At 43.1% G+C, this 13811-nt stretch overlaps 1 protein-coding gene across 1 annotated transcript in view; it reads right to left on the bottom strand.

The window, feature by feature from the left end:
• Positions 1–392: 392 nt before the first annotated feature.
• Positions 393–13811, bottom strand: part of LOC139381522 (vertebrate ancient long opsin a) — a 31538-nt gene continuing 18119 nt past the window's right edge. Inside the window, exon 5 of the mRNA XM_071125138.1 lies at positions 393–724. Coding sequence (XP_070981239.1) covers positions 488–724 — 237 coding nt within the window. The 3' untranslated portion in view covers positions 393–487. The remainder of the gene's footprint in view (positions 725–13811) is intronic.

The following is a 13811-nucleotide window of genomic DNA, read 5'->3' on the forward strand; positions in this document are numbered from 1 at the left end:
CAAAATTACCCCAGTTGGTCATCCATGTCTGTGAAATATATTGGTGGTATGAGGGATAAGGGAATCCTTTGTGGAGCAGAGTCCACAGAAAAAATGGACTAAGGTATTGAGGAGGGAAGAATGCCCCCTACTGGCACTAACACAATTTCCAACAGCATCTGGTCTCCTACCCTAGAGATCAACCAGGCCTGACCCTGCTTAGCCTCAGATGACTTTCAGCAGATAGATGCAGTCAGGGTGATCTGGCTGCTTGACATACATGAAAGCATTATGTCCCTCTTTTGTGCTACGGTTTCCCTCCATGTCTACTAATACATAACAAGTCAACCAGGGAACTCTTGTGGTTACACCTGGCATCTTTAAACTAACACATACCACAAGAAGTTGGTGGGTAAGAGAAGATGCATCTGCATAGCAATGGAAGGGGAGGATGAAAAGGCAGTGAGGACTGGAGGAGAGTTCAGGGGTGGGATAGTCTTCTGTTGGTCTACATGGGGCAGACTTTGTTCTCTGGGATTGGCAGCTGGACGAAGGAGCTGCACTTGCTGGGGGATGCCTCCTCATTCTTAGGCTGGGTGTTGCCGCAGACCGTGATGCGTGCTGCTATGGCTGACATCTCGCCCCCCGTGCAGCTCTCCCCCGTCATTCCCAGTCGCTCCGACGTTGCATTCATGTTCTCTGGCACAGGCTTGCCGGTAAAGAGCTGAATCAGGCACTTCCTGAACTGGAAAAAGGTCAAAGGGTATTAGAACAGCCAACCGAAAAAGAAAATACAAGACAGGCAGTGAAGGCATTGGCAATGAAATAAACGTTATTTTGGACAAGTTCAAAAAGCACATTATTTGTTTCTTAATGTGTAGTCTTCTGTTTGGTGCCGTTTGAACAGGACCCAGGTGATATCACACTGCCAGGCAATGTGGATATCTGAACTGTCAGGATACTTTAGCTCCTCTTAAAAAGAAGCAGATGTGCGGCAGACATTGTTACCTGGCTGTGCAGGTAGGAGATATTTATCATACTTATCAAGAGATGCCCAGCACATAACTGCAACACTGCCATAGCTCCACTCAGGAGAATGTTGCACCACCTAGAGCATCCGGACTGGTTGCATCACTGCCTGGTATGGCAACTGCTCAACCTCCGACCGCAAGGCACTATAAAGAGTAGTGCGTACGACCCAGTATATTATTGGGGCCAAGCTTCCTGCCATCCAGGACCTCTATACCAGGCGGTGTCAGAGGAAGTCCCTAAAAATGGTCAAAGACTCCAGCCACCTTAGTCATAGACTGTTCTCTCTGCTACCGCACGGCAAGCGGTACCGGAGCGCCAAGTCCAGGTCCAAAAGGTTTAACAGCTTCTACCTCCAAGCCATAAGACCCCTGAACAGCTAATCAAAGGGCTACCCAGACCCCTCTTTTACGCTGCTGTTACTCTCTGTTTATAATCTATGCATAGTCACCGTAACTGTACCTACATGTACATATTACCTCAATTACCTCGACTAACCGGTTCCCCCGCACATTGACTCTATACCGGTACCCCCTGTATATAGCCTCGCTTGTTATTTTACTGCTGTTTAATTATTTGTAACTTTTATTTTCTATTTTTTACTTTATTTTTGTCATAAAACTTCTTAAAGCATTGTTGGTTAAGGGCTTGTAAGTAAGCATTTCACTGTAAGGTGAATACACCTGTTGTACTAATAGAATTTAATTTAATTTGATTTGATTTTTGCTATTTGTTTAAAAGGCATAAAGGTTTAAGTACTGACCACCATCCCACGACTGAAGGACAAAAATGTCAATGCGGTCCTAGATAAAATAACACAAGCTTCATAGCTAATTTTGTCAAAAAAAAACAAAAAACTCTGAATGATTATTTGTTCCCATACAATTTTTTATACATACACAGTACCAGTTAGTGAAAGGTTTGGACAAACCTACTCATTCAAGGGTTTTTCTTTATTTCTTTATTTACTATTTTCTACATTGTGGAATAATAGTGAAGACATTAACTATGAAATAACACATATGGAATCATGTATTCAAAATTTTAAAAAATACACAAAAAAAGTTAAAACAAATCAAAATATATTAGATTTTTGAGTTTCTTCAAAGCAGCCACACTTTGCCTTGACAGCTTTGCACACTCTTAGCATTATCTGAACCAGCTTCACCTGGAATGGTTTTCCAACAGTTTCCACATATGCTGAGCACTTGTTGGCTGCTTTTCCTTCACTCTGCAGTCCAACTCATCACAAACCATCTTAAAACGATAGTCCCACTAAGCGCAAACCAGATGGGATGGCATATCGCTGCAGAATGCTGTGGTAGCCATACTGGTTAAGTGTGCCTTGAATTACATATACAAATCACCGACGTGTCACCAGCAAAGCACCCGCACACCATCACACCTGGGAACCACACATGTGGAGATCATCCGTTCACCTACTCTGCGTCTCACAAAGACACAGCGGTTGGAAGCAAAAATCTCAAATTTGAACTCATCAGACCCAAGGACAGATTTCCACCATTCTAATGTCCATTACTCGTGTATCATGGTCCAAGCAAGTCTCTTCTTATTATTGGTGTCCTTTAGTAGTAGTTTCTTTGCATCAATTCAACCACGAAGGCCTGATTCATGCAGTCTCTGAACAGTTGATGTTGAGATGTGTCTGTTACTTGAACTCTGTGCAGCATTTATTTGGGCTGCAATCTGAGGTGCAGTTAACTCTAATGAACTTATCCTCTGCAGCAGAGGAAACTCTGGGTCTTCCTTTCCTGTGGCGGTCCTCATGAGAGCCAGTTTCATCATAGCGCTTGATGGCTTTTACGACTGCACTTGAAGAAACTTTTAAAGTTCTTGAAATGTTCCAGATTGACTACCTTCATGTCTTAAAGTACTGATGGACTGTCATTTCTCTTTGCTTATTTGAGCTGTTCATGACATAATATCGACTTGGTCTTTTACCAAATAGGGCTTTCTTCTGTATACCACCCCTAACTTGGGCTCCTGAGTGGTACAGCGGTCTAAGGCACTGCATCTTAGTGCAATAGGCATCACTACAGTCCCCGATCGAATCCAGGCTGCATGACATCCGACCATGATTGGGAGTCCCATAGGGTGGCGCACAATTGGCCCAGTGTCATCCGGGTTTGGCCGGGGTAGGCCGTCATTAGAAAAACAATTGTTCGGAACTGACTTGTCTAGTTAAATAAAAGTTCAATTAAATTTTAAAAATCCTTGTCACAACACAAGTGATTGGCTCAAACACATTAAGGAAAGGCGCACCTGTTAATTAAAATGAATTCCAGGTGACTACCTCATGAAGCTGGTTGAGAGAATGCCAAGAGTGTGCAAAGCTGTCATCAAGGCAAAGGGTGGCTACTTTGAAGAATCTCAAGGCTAAAATATATTTTGATTTGTTTAACACTTTTTTGGAGAAAAAAATGTTAATACATTATTCCATATGTGTTATTTCAGAGTTTTGATGTCTTCACTATTATTCTACAACGTAGAATCCTTGAATGAGAATGTAGGTGTCCAAACGTTTGACTGGTACTGTATATATTCAATATATTTAACGTCACATAAAATCTATTCCAAATACATGTAGATACATTTGCATCTTTGCTAAAAGATCGGGAAGTACACTACACTACAGACTTAGATTTGTTCTTAAAGGAGGTACAATGTGCCCTTATAGGGAACCACAAAAACAACATAATGTTCTTAGTAAGTGACAAAAATGTACCTCTACCATAGACCACTTTAACTGGGACAACATAATGCCAGCAGCACTTGTGGATTTGACAGCTCTAATGCAGTTTCACCTCTGACACCGCCAAAACAACCACTATGCGGATGTCGACTAAAGCAGATCTGATTGAATAGAGCCCTTAATCTTTTTGTACCCAGGGAACAATACTGTACCCTAACCGTACCCTTATTTTTGTATTATTTATTATTTGCGTTTTTATCGATTTAAACACAAACTATACATTGTACAACGCTCAACTATATGTTAAAGTGTAGGTCTCGGTCTTGTGCCTCCAATTATACAGCTCTACAGTGGTGGTTAGCGGTGTGTTTAGTAACCAAGTGGGAAGCAGGAATTTACATCATCTGGGAAAAATGTATTTAAATGGCCCACCAACTGGTAATTCAAATCACATCAAATTGTATTAGTCACATGCGCCGAATACAATAAGTGTAGACTTTACAGTGAAATGCTTATTTACAAGCCCCTAACCAACAATGCAGTTTTATTTATTTATTTATTTACAATTGCGACCTGGCCAAGATAAAGCAAAGCAGTTCGACACATACAACGACACAGAGTTACAGGCAAGTTGAGAGCAAGTTCTCATTTACAATTGCGCCCTGGCCAAGATAAAGCAAAGCAGTTCGACACATACAACGACACAGAGTTACACATGGAGTAAAACAAACATACAGTCAATAATACAGTATAAACAAGTCTATATACGATGTGAGCAAATGAGGTGAGATAAGGGAGGTAAAGGCAAAAAAAGGCCATGGTGGCAAAGTAAATCAAATATAGCAAGTAAAACACTGGAATGGTAGATTTGCAGTGGAAGAATGTGCAAAGTAGATATAAAATAATGGGGTGCAAAGGAGCAAAATAAATAAATAAAATAAATACAGTAGGGGAAGAGGTAGTTGTTTGGGCTAAATTATAGGTGGGCTATGTACAGGTGCAGTAATCTGTGAGCTGCTCTGACAGTTGGTGCTTAAAGCTAGTGAGGGAGATAAGTGTTTCCAGTTTCAGAGATTTTTGTAGTTCGTTCCAGTCATTCCAGAGCGTGCTATGGAGTAGACGTGCTTTGCTAGAGCTCCGCTCCATTTTGAAACAAATTAGTATTTATCTTAACCTCTCACAACCTATAACTTAAAACAAATATGACAAAGGGAAAAGGCACCAGAAAAGGGTGCGCTAAACAAGATAATTTGAATGAGATAGACGACGAACCAATTTCAACGTCGCCAACCCACGAGGAGTTAGCTGAAGAGGCTAGCTTCCAAGAGTCCCCCACAGAGCCTACGCAAAGTGACATACTGGCTGCCATAAACTCACTAAGCAAGAAGGTGGACACAAGGTTGGCTGATATCTCAAAGAGTATTGGGACTTTGGCCGAAACTGTGAAGGCAACTCAGAGAAGGGTGCATGAGGTTGAGCAGACGACAGTCGATCACGAGGCCAGGCTACAGGACATAGAGAAACAGTGCGCAACGTTCAAAAATGACAACAAAATCCTGAAAGCCCGACTGGAAATGCTTGAGTCGCATTCAAGACGCCAGAACATCCGAATGTTTTTATTTTTTTATTTTTTTATTTCACCTTTATTTAACCAGGTAGGCTAGTTGAGAACAAGTTCTCATTTGCAACTGCGACCTGGCCAAGATAAGGCATAGCAGTGTGAACAGACAACACATGGAGTAAACAATTAACAAGTCAATAACACAGTAGAAAAAAGGGGAGTCTATATACATTGTGTGAAAAAGGCATGAGAAGGTAGGCGAATAATTACAATTATGCAGATTAACACTGGAGTGATAAATGATCGGATGGTTATGTACAGGTGTGCAAAAGAGCAGAAAAATAAATAAATAAAAACAGTATGGGGATGAGGTAGGTGAAAATGGGTGGGCTATTTACCAATAGACTATGTACAGCTGCAGCGATCGGTTAGCTGCTCAGATAGCAGATGTTTGAAGTTGGTGAGGGAGATAAAAGTCTCCAACTTCAGCGATTTTTGCAATTCGTTCCAGTCACAGGCAGCAGAGAACTGGAACGAAAGGCGGCCAAATGAGGTGTTGGCTTTAGGGATGAATATGGGGCATCCAGGAGGACACTGAGAAAGGGAAACCCACTGAATTTGTCTCGGAGCTGATACCGGCCCTGCTGGGGAGCGAACACTTCAAAACGGCCATCCTGATCGACCGCGCACACAGATCTCAGGCAACGAAGCCGGCCAAGGGCGGGCCACCAAGGCCATTCATTGTACGGCTGCACTATCCCCAGACCAGGGATCTTATCCTCAAGCTGGCTAGTCAAAAGTTCCCCCTTAACTTCAACGGAGCCAGGGTGTCTTTCTACCCAGATCTTACCTTGGAGGTGAGGAACCAACGGAAAGAGTTTGATGAGGTACGCAACAAATGCAGGGCGGCCAACATCCGATATGGATTCCTCTTCCCAGCCCGGTTTAAGGTGACAGTCGAAGGATCAACACGTACGTTTGACAACCCAAAAGAGGCCGATCTGTTCTTGACAAGCAAGCTCCCTGGCTGAGGATACAGAACGGCTGTGTCAGCCGGCTAAATGACCAAATACAGGCCAGGAATGTGTTTGGACTTCCGGACTATGTCTTTTCGATTAGAAGATCAGAATTTGGGACTTATGATTGGTGAGATGTTGTGGCTAATATAGCATTGTTTGGCACATCATGTTTTAGCGCCACTCACCCCCTAACGTGAGAGTTAAGTGTTAAGTGTTATTTAATATTAGCGTATATGCGGAGCATCTATAGACGACGAGTTAGTTGAAGCTGTATGTCTAGACACCCTAAAGTTTGTGTGTTAGCCAAGGAGTGCTTCGTTTGGGGAAGTCACTCAGTAAAGGGACGGGAGGGGGGATGGGGTATGTGTTATGTTCACGTTTATTATTAGTACAGGTGGCATGACAAGCTCCCGCACGGCGGGATGTTTTTCTTCTGAGTTTTGTATGACAGCAACAATTTGCTCTAAAATAAGAAATGCCACATAGTGACAGAGCACAGAGTAGACCAGGTGGAATAAAGATAGTCAGCTGGAACTGTAACGGCTTAGGGCATGTGGTGAAACGAGCTAAGGTTTTCTCTCATCTTAAATCACTGGGTGCTGACATAGTGTTTCTTCAAGAAACTCATATTAAACGCTCCGCTCAGGCCAAGCTACGAGTCGGCTGGATCGGTCAGATATACCAGTCTAACTTTGATGCAAAAGCGAGAGGGGTAGCAATCCTGATAAGGAAAAACATTCCGTTTGTTTACTCATCCTCGATTTCAGATCCTAATGGTCGGTATATTATTGTGGCTGGTACACTGAATTCGAAACCAGTAACCTTGGTCAATTTATATGGACCCAACTTTGATGATCCATTTTTCAGGATCAAGGGTATTTAAGGACATACCAAATATCTCGGATACAAGTGTTATTGTTGGAGGGGACTTTAACTGTACGTTAGATCCTCTTTTAGATAAACAGCTATCAAGGTCACTTCAACAATCAAATGCCAGTGTCTGTCTAAATACATTGATGACAAACCTTAACATTGTCGATATTTGGAGACCCAATACTCTTTCTTTTCATCAGTTCATAAATCATATTCCAGAATTGACTATTTTTTTGTTGGACTCCAAACTAATCTCAGCGGCTGAGTCGGTTACCTATCACCCTATTCTAATTACGGACCACTCTCCTGTGTCCATGGTGCTGAAACTCGACAATATGTCGACATGTCGGCGACCGTGGCGCTTAGACGCATATCTGCTGAAAGATGAGGCTTTTTGTCAGTATTTGAAGGAGCAGATTGCCTTTTTCCTCGGAACTAACGACACGGGGGTTGACGACTCCACCCTTTGGGAATCTCTAAAGGTTGTGATTAGAGGCTACATTATTTCTTATACATCAGAGAGGAAGAAACGCGCCAATACTAGGCTAAGAGAAATTGAAAGAGAGTTAGGGGAACAGGAGAACGTTTTTAGGACGAATTCCTCGTATACAGTCCTTGAGAAGATCACAAAGTTAAAATATGAATACAATACCATCCTTTCCAAACGGGTGGGCTCTTTACTTGCTAGAACACAACAAAGTTATTTTGAACTGGGTGACAAACCACATAAATTATTAGCAAGACAGCTAAGGCATGTACAGGCATCTAGAGCTATTCACAAAATAAAAGACAAGAAGGGTAAAATAGTAACAGATCCGCAGGATATTAATAAATGCTTTGCGCAGTTTTACTCAGAGCTATACCAATCAAAATGCGATGCTTCTGATCCACAAACTATGGAACGCTTTCTCGCTGAATGTGAACTTCCTAAACTAGATAGGGGGGCAGCTTCTGCACTTGATGCAGGGATAACTTTGGAGGAAATGAACACAGCGATAGCACAATGTCCAAACAGCAAGGCCCCTGGGCCCGATGGATATGTAATATAATTCTATAAGAAGTACTGCGCCAGTCTAGCGCCACTTAAACAATCCAAAGACAATGCCAAACTCCCGCAAACACTGTATGAGGCTACAACAGCACTGATCTTGAAAAAAGATAGGTATTCCATGGAGATGTCGCCCCGTGTCGTTACTCCCCATAGAAAACAAGGTGTTGACAAAGATATTGGCAAACCGATTGAAAACATATATTTCCGACATCATACACCCTGACCAGACAGGTTTTATCCCGGGCCGACATATACACTACAATTTGAGATGTCTTTTCAACGTAATGTATCACGATCATAAGGCTGAGGCAGTGGTAATAGCTCTTGATGCAGAGAAGGCGTTTGACCGGATTGAGTGGAAATATATGATGTCGGTTCTGGAGCACTTCGGATTCGGAAAGGAATTTATTAATTGGATAAGAATTATTTATGCACACCCAAAGGCGTCCGTGGTAACCAATCAAGAAATGTCGCAGTCATTCCGCTTGTTCAAGGGGTGCCGACAGGGGTGCCCTATTTCGCCTGCTCTCTTTGCTATAGCCATGGAACCCCTTGCTACTCGCATTCGGGCATGTGCCGATATAGCTTCTGTTAAAATAAAGGACACACAGCACAAAATGTCCCTATATGCAGACGATGTTCTTTTGTTTTTGTCCAAGCCTAAAACTTCTATTCCACCCTTACTTAACTTGATAAACACATTTGGCTCCTTCTCTGGCTACAAGATAAACTGGCAAAAAAGTGAGTTGATGCCAATATCACGGCCTGTGGATTTGCAATTTCTGCAATCTACCCCGTTTAGAACAGTGATGGACAAGTTCACAAGCCTTGGCATTGTAGTGACAGGATACCTTGATCAGCTAATGAAAGTGAATTGGGACATGAAAATATATCAGCTTAAACAAAATATAGATTTTTGGAAAACTCTGCCTATCTCCTTGGTTGGTCGTATAAACGCTATTAAAATGGTTGTCTTACCCAGGTTTCTCTACCTCTTCCAATGTCTACCCAATTTCATACCACAAAGCTATTTTAAGAAACTGGATTCAATAGTAACTCCATTTTTATGGGATAACAAGGCAGCCAGAATTTCAAAGAAGCATTTATGCAAGTACAAAATAGAGGGGGGCTTTGGCCTTCCTCACTTTAAACTGTATTATTGGGCTGCTAATCTGAACATTGTGTCTTTCTGGAGGGAAAGCTTGCCTGCGATGAGACAGAAGGATATGCCTGCATGGCTTTTGATTGAGCAGGCTTCCTGTCAACGTTCCTCACTTCCTGCACTTGTTAATAGCCCATCATATGTGAAAAAATCCACTTATGACTCTAACCCAGTCATTTGTCATACGCTTAGGATCTGGAAACAGATTAGATTAGGTATTTTCTTAACATACCCACTGTATACATTGACAGCCCGATTTGCCTGAATCATGCTTTCTACCCCGCATTGGATGATGTGGTGTTTTCACAGTGGAGGGAGAAGGGGCTCACAACAATTGGTAATCTATACATAGATGGTCAGTTAGCTTCATTTCAACAATTACAGGGAAAGTTCAACATGCCAACAACACATTTTTTCAGATACCTCCAAATCAGGAATTTCGTAAGGACACATATCCCACAGTATGGCATGAAGCCAAATAGTCCTACATTAGATAGCTTGATCCTTGTCAAACCCCATTCAAAAGGGTCGGTCTCTAGACTGTATGATGTGCTACAAGCCCACATAGAGGTATCCACAGACACCATTAAAAGGGCTTGGGAACAAGGCTTGGGAACAAAACTTGGCTCAGAAATCTCAGATGAGGACTGGGTAGAAGCTCTCAGGAATATAAACCACAGTTCAGTGAATGCCAGACACAACCTTGTGCAGTTTAAGGTGATACACAGGTTACATTACTCAAAAGTAAAACTGCATAAAATATTCCCGGACACCTCACCACTGTGTGAGAGGTGCAAGCAGGATGAGGGGACGTTGACCCACTTATTCTGGACATGTCCTAAGTTACATGTTTACTGGTCTCTCATTTTTGAATATTTATCTAGAGCCTTTGATAGAGTTCTAGCCCCAGACCCATTGACCGCTCTGTTTGGCACAGTTGATGGGAATAATCACGAAGGGAAAGCTGTCTCTCTTTGTACTCTATTAGCCAAAAGGCTCATATTGCAATTTTGGAAATTGGAGACTGTACCTACCTTTGAAATGTGGTTACGGGATTTAGGGAATGTAATACATATGGAAAAGATTCGATACAATACCTCCAATAGAAGTCCAATGTTTTACAAAATATGGCAGCCGATACTGGATAAATGGTCTAGTCCCGCTTCATAACTGGGTTGACGATCTGCTGCTACTCTGTGCTGTACTCCACTCAATATTTATTTTTGGCTTAACTACACTGCTTGTAATGACTATATGCTGTCTTCCTATACATGTACCACCTAATAGGATTTTGTTTTATTTTGTGTATGTGTGAGTTAAGTTCTGTTTTGTCCTCTAAATTGGCCATCCCATTCAACAGTACAATGAATGTCATTGTTAGTATTGCTGTCTGTTTTATTAGATTTTTTATTGTAAAATAATAAACATATTATAAAAAATAAAAAAATAGGATGCAGTCTATCACAGTGCAATCTGTTTTGTCACCAAAGCCCCATATACTACCCACCGCTGCGACCTGTACGCTCTCATTGGCTGGCCTCGCTTCATACTCGTCACCAAACCCACTGGCTCCAGGTCATCTACGAGACTCTGCTAGGTAAAGTCCCCCCTTATCTCAGCTCGCTGGTCACCATAGCAGCACCCACCTGTAGCACGCGCTCCAGCAGGTATATCTCTCTGGTCACCCCCAAAACCAAATCTTCCTTTGACCGCCTCTCCTTCCAGTTCTCTGCTGCCAATGACTGGAACGAATTACAAAAATCTCTGAAACTGGAAACACTTATCTCCCTCACTAGCTTTAAGAACCAGCTGTCAGAGCAGCTCACAGATTACTGCGCCTGTACATAGCCCATCTATAATTTAGCCCAAACAACTACCTCTCCCCATACTGTATTTATTTATTTATTTTGCTCCTTTGCACCCCATTATTTCTATCTCTACTTTGCACATTCTTCGACTGCAAATCTTCCATTCCAGTGATTTACTTGCTATATTGTATTTACATCGCCACCATGGCCTTTTTTTTGCCTTTACCTCCCTTATCTCACCTCATTTGCTCAAATTGTATATAGACTTATTTTTCTACTGTATTATTGACTGTATGTTTGTTTTACTCCATGTGTAACTCTGTGTTGTTATATGTGTCGAACTGCTTTGCTTTATCTTGGCTAGGTCGCAATTGTAAATGAGAACATGTTCTCAACTTGCCTACCTGGTTAAATAAAGGTTAAATATTTTTTATATATTTTTTAATGGATTGGTGATAAAAGCTGTTTAGAAACCTCTTGGACCTAGACTTGGCGCTCCGGTACCGCTTGCCGTGCGGTAGCAGAGAGAACAGTCTATGACTAGGGTATAGAGGTCCTGGATGGCAGGAAGCTTGGCCCCAGTGATGTACTGGGCTGTACGCACACCCCTCTGTAGTGCCTTGCAGTCGGAGACCGAGCAGTTGCCATACCAGGCTGTGATGCAACCAGTCAGGATGCTCTCGATGGTGCAGCTGTGGAACCTTTTGAGGATCTGAGGATCCATGCCAAAACTTTTCAGTCCCCTGAGGGGGAATAGGTGTTGTCGTGCCCTCTTCACAACTGTCTTGGTGTGCTTGGACCACGTTAGTTTGTTGGTGATGTGGACACCAAGGAACATGAAGCTCTCAACCTGCTCCACTACAGCCCCGTCGATGAGAATGGGGGCGTGCTCAGTCCTCCTTTTCCTGTAGTCCACAATCATCTACGTTGTGTTGATCACGTTGAGAGAGAGGTTGTTGTACTGGCACCACACGACCAGGTCTCTGACCTCCTCCCTATAGGCTGTCTCGTCGTTGTCGGTGATCAGGCCTACCACTGTTGTGTCATCGGCCAAACTTAGTGATGGTGTTGGAGTCGTGCCTGGCCGTGCAATCATGAGTAAGCAGGGAGTACAGGAGGGGACTGAGCACGCACCCCTGAGGGGCCCCTGTGTTGAGGATCAGAGTGGCAGATGTTGTTACCTACCCTTACCACGTAGGGGCGGCCCGTCAGGAAGTCCAGGATCCAGTTGCAGAGGGAGGTGTTTAGTCCCAGGGTCCTTAGCTTATTGATTAGCTTTGAGGGCACTATGGTGTTGAACGCTGAGCTGTAGTCAATGAATAGCATTCTCACATAGGTGTTCCTTTTGTCCATGTGTGAAAGGGCAGTGTGGAGTGCAATAGAGATTGCATCATCTGTGGATCTGTTAGGGCGGTATGCAAATTGGAGTGGGTCTAGGGTTTCTGGGATAATGGTGTTGATGTGAGCCATGACCAGCCTTTCAAAGCACTTCATGGCTACAGACGTGAGTGCTACGGGTCGGTAGTCATTTAGGCAGGTTACCTTAGTGCTCTTGGGCACAGGGAATATGGTGGTCTATTTAAAACATGTTGGTATTACAGACTCGGACATGGAGAGGTTGAAAATGTCAGTGAAGACACTTGCCAGTTGGTCAGTGCATGCTTGCAGTACACATCCTGGTAATTCGTCTGGCCCTGCGGCCTTGTGAATGTTGACCTGTTCATAGGCCTACTCAAATCGCCTGCGGAGAGCGTGATCACACAGTCGTCAGGAACAGCTGGTGCTCTCATGCAGGTTTCAGTGTTATTTGCATCGAAGCGAGCATAGAAGTCCGTTAGCTCATCTGGTAGGCTCACGTCACTGGGCAGCTCTCGGCTGTGCTTCCCTTTGTGGTCTGTAATGGTTTGCAAGCCCTGCCACATCCGACGAGCGTTGGAGCCGGTGTAGTACGATTCAATCTTCGTCTTGTACTGACGCTTTGCTTGTTTTATGGTTCGTCGGAGAGCATAGCGAGATTTCTTATAAGTTTCCGGGTTAGAGTCCTGCTCCTTGAAAGTGGAAGCTCTAGCCTTTAGCTCAGTGCGGATGTTGCCTGTAATCCATGGCTTCTATACGTACGGTAACTGTAGGGACGGCGTCATCGATGCACTTATTGATGAAGCCAATGACCGATGTGGTGTACTCTTCAATGAAATCGGAAGAACATATTTCAGTCTGTGCTAGCAAAACAGTCCAGTATCTTAGCATCTGCTGGTGCTTCCTGCTTTACATTTTTGCTTGTAAACAGGAATCAGGAGGATAGAATTATGGTCAGATTTGCCAAATGGAGGGTGAGGGAGAGCGTTGTACGACTCTCTGTGTGTGGAGTAAAGGTGGTCTAGAGTTTTTTCCCCTCCAATTGCACGTTTAACATGTTGATAGAAATTTGGTAAAACGGATTTAAGTTTCTCTGCTTTAAAGTCCCCGGCCATTAAGAGAGCCGCCTCTGGATGAGCATTTTCCTGTTTGCTTAGGGAGGAATACAGCTCATTGAGTGCGGTCTTAGTGACAGCATCGGTCTTAATATCTAAAATAAATCATGGATTTATTGTGAAGGTTAAGGTCTGCATCAGTGGC

This window comes from Oncorhynchus clarkii, chromosome 23 (genome assembly GCF_045791955.1).
Source record: "Oncorhynchus clarkii lewisi isolate Uvic-CL-2024 chromosome 23, UVic_Ocla_1.0, whole genome shotgun sequence".
Lineage (NCBI taxonomy): Eukaryota > Metazoa > Chordata > Actinopteri > Salmoniformes > Salmonidae > Oncorhynchus > Oncorhynchus clarkii.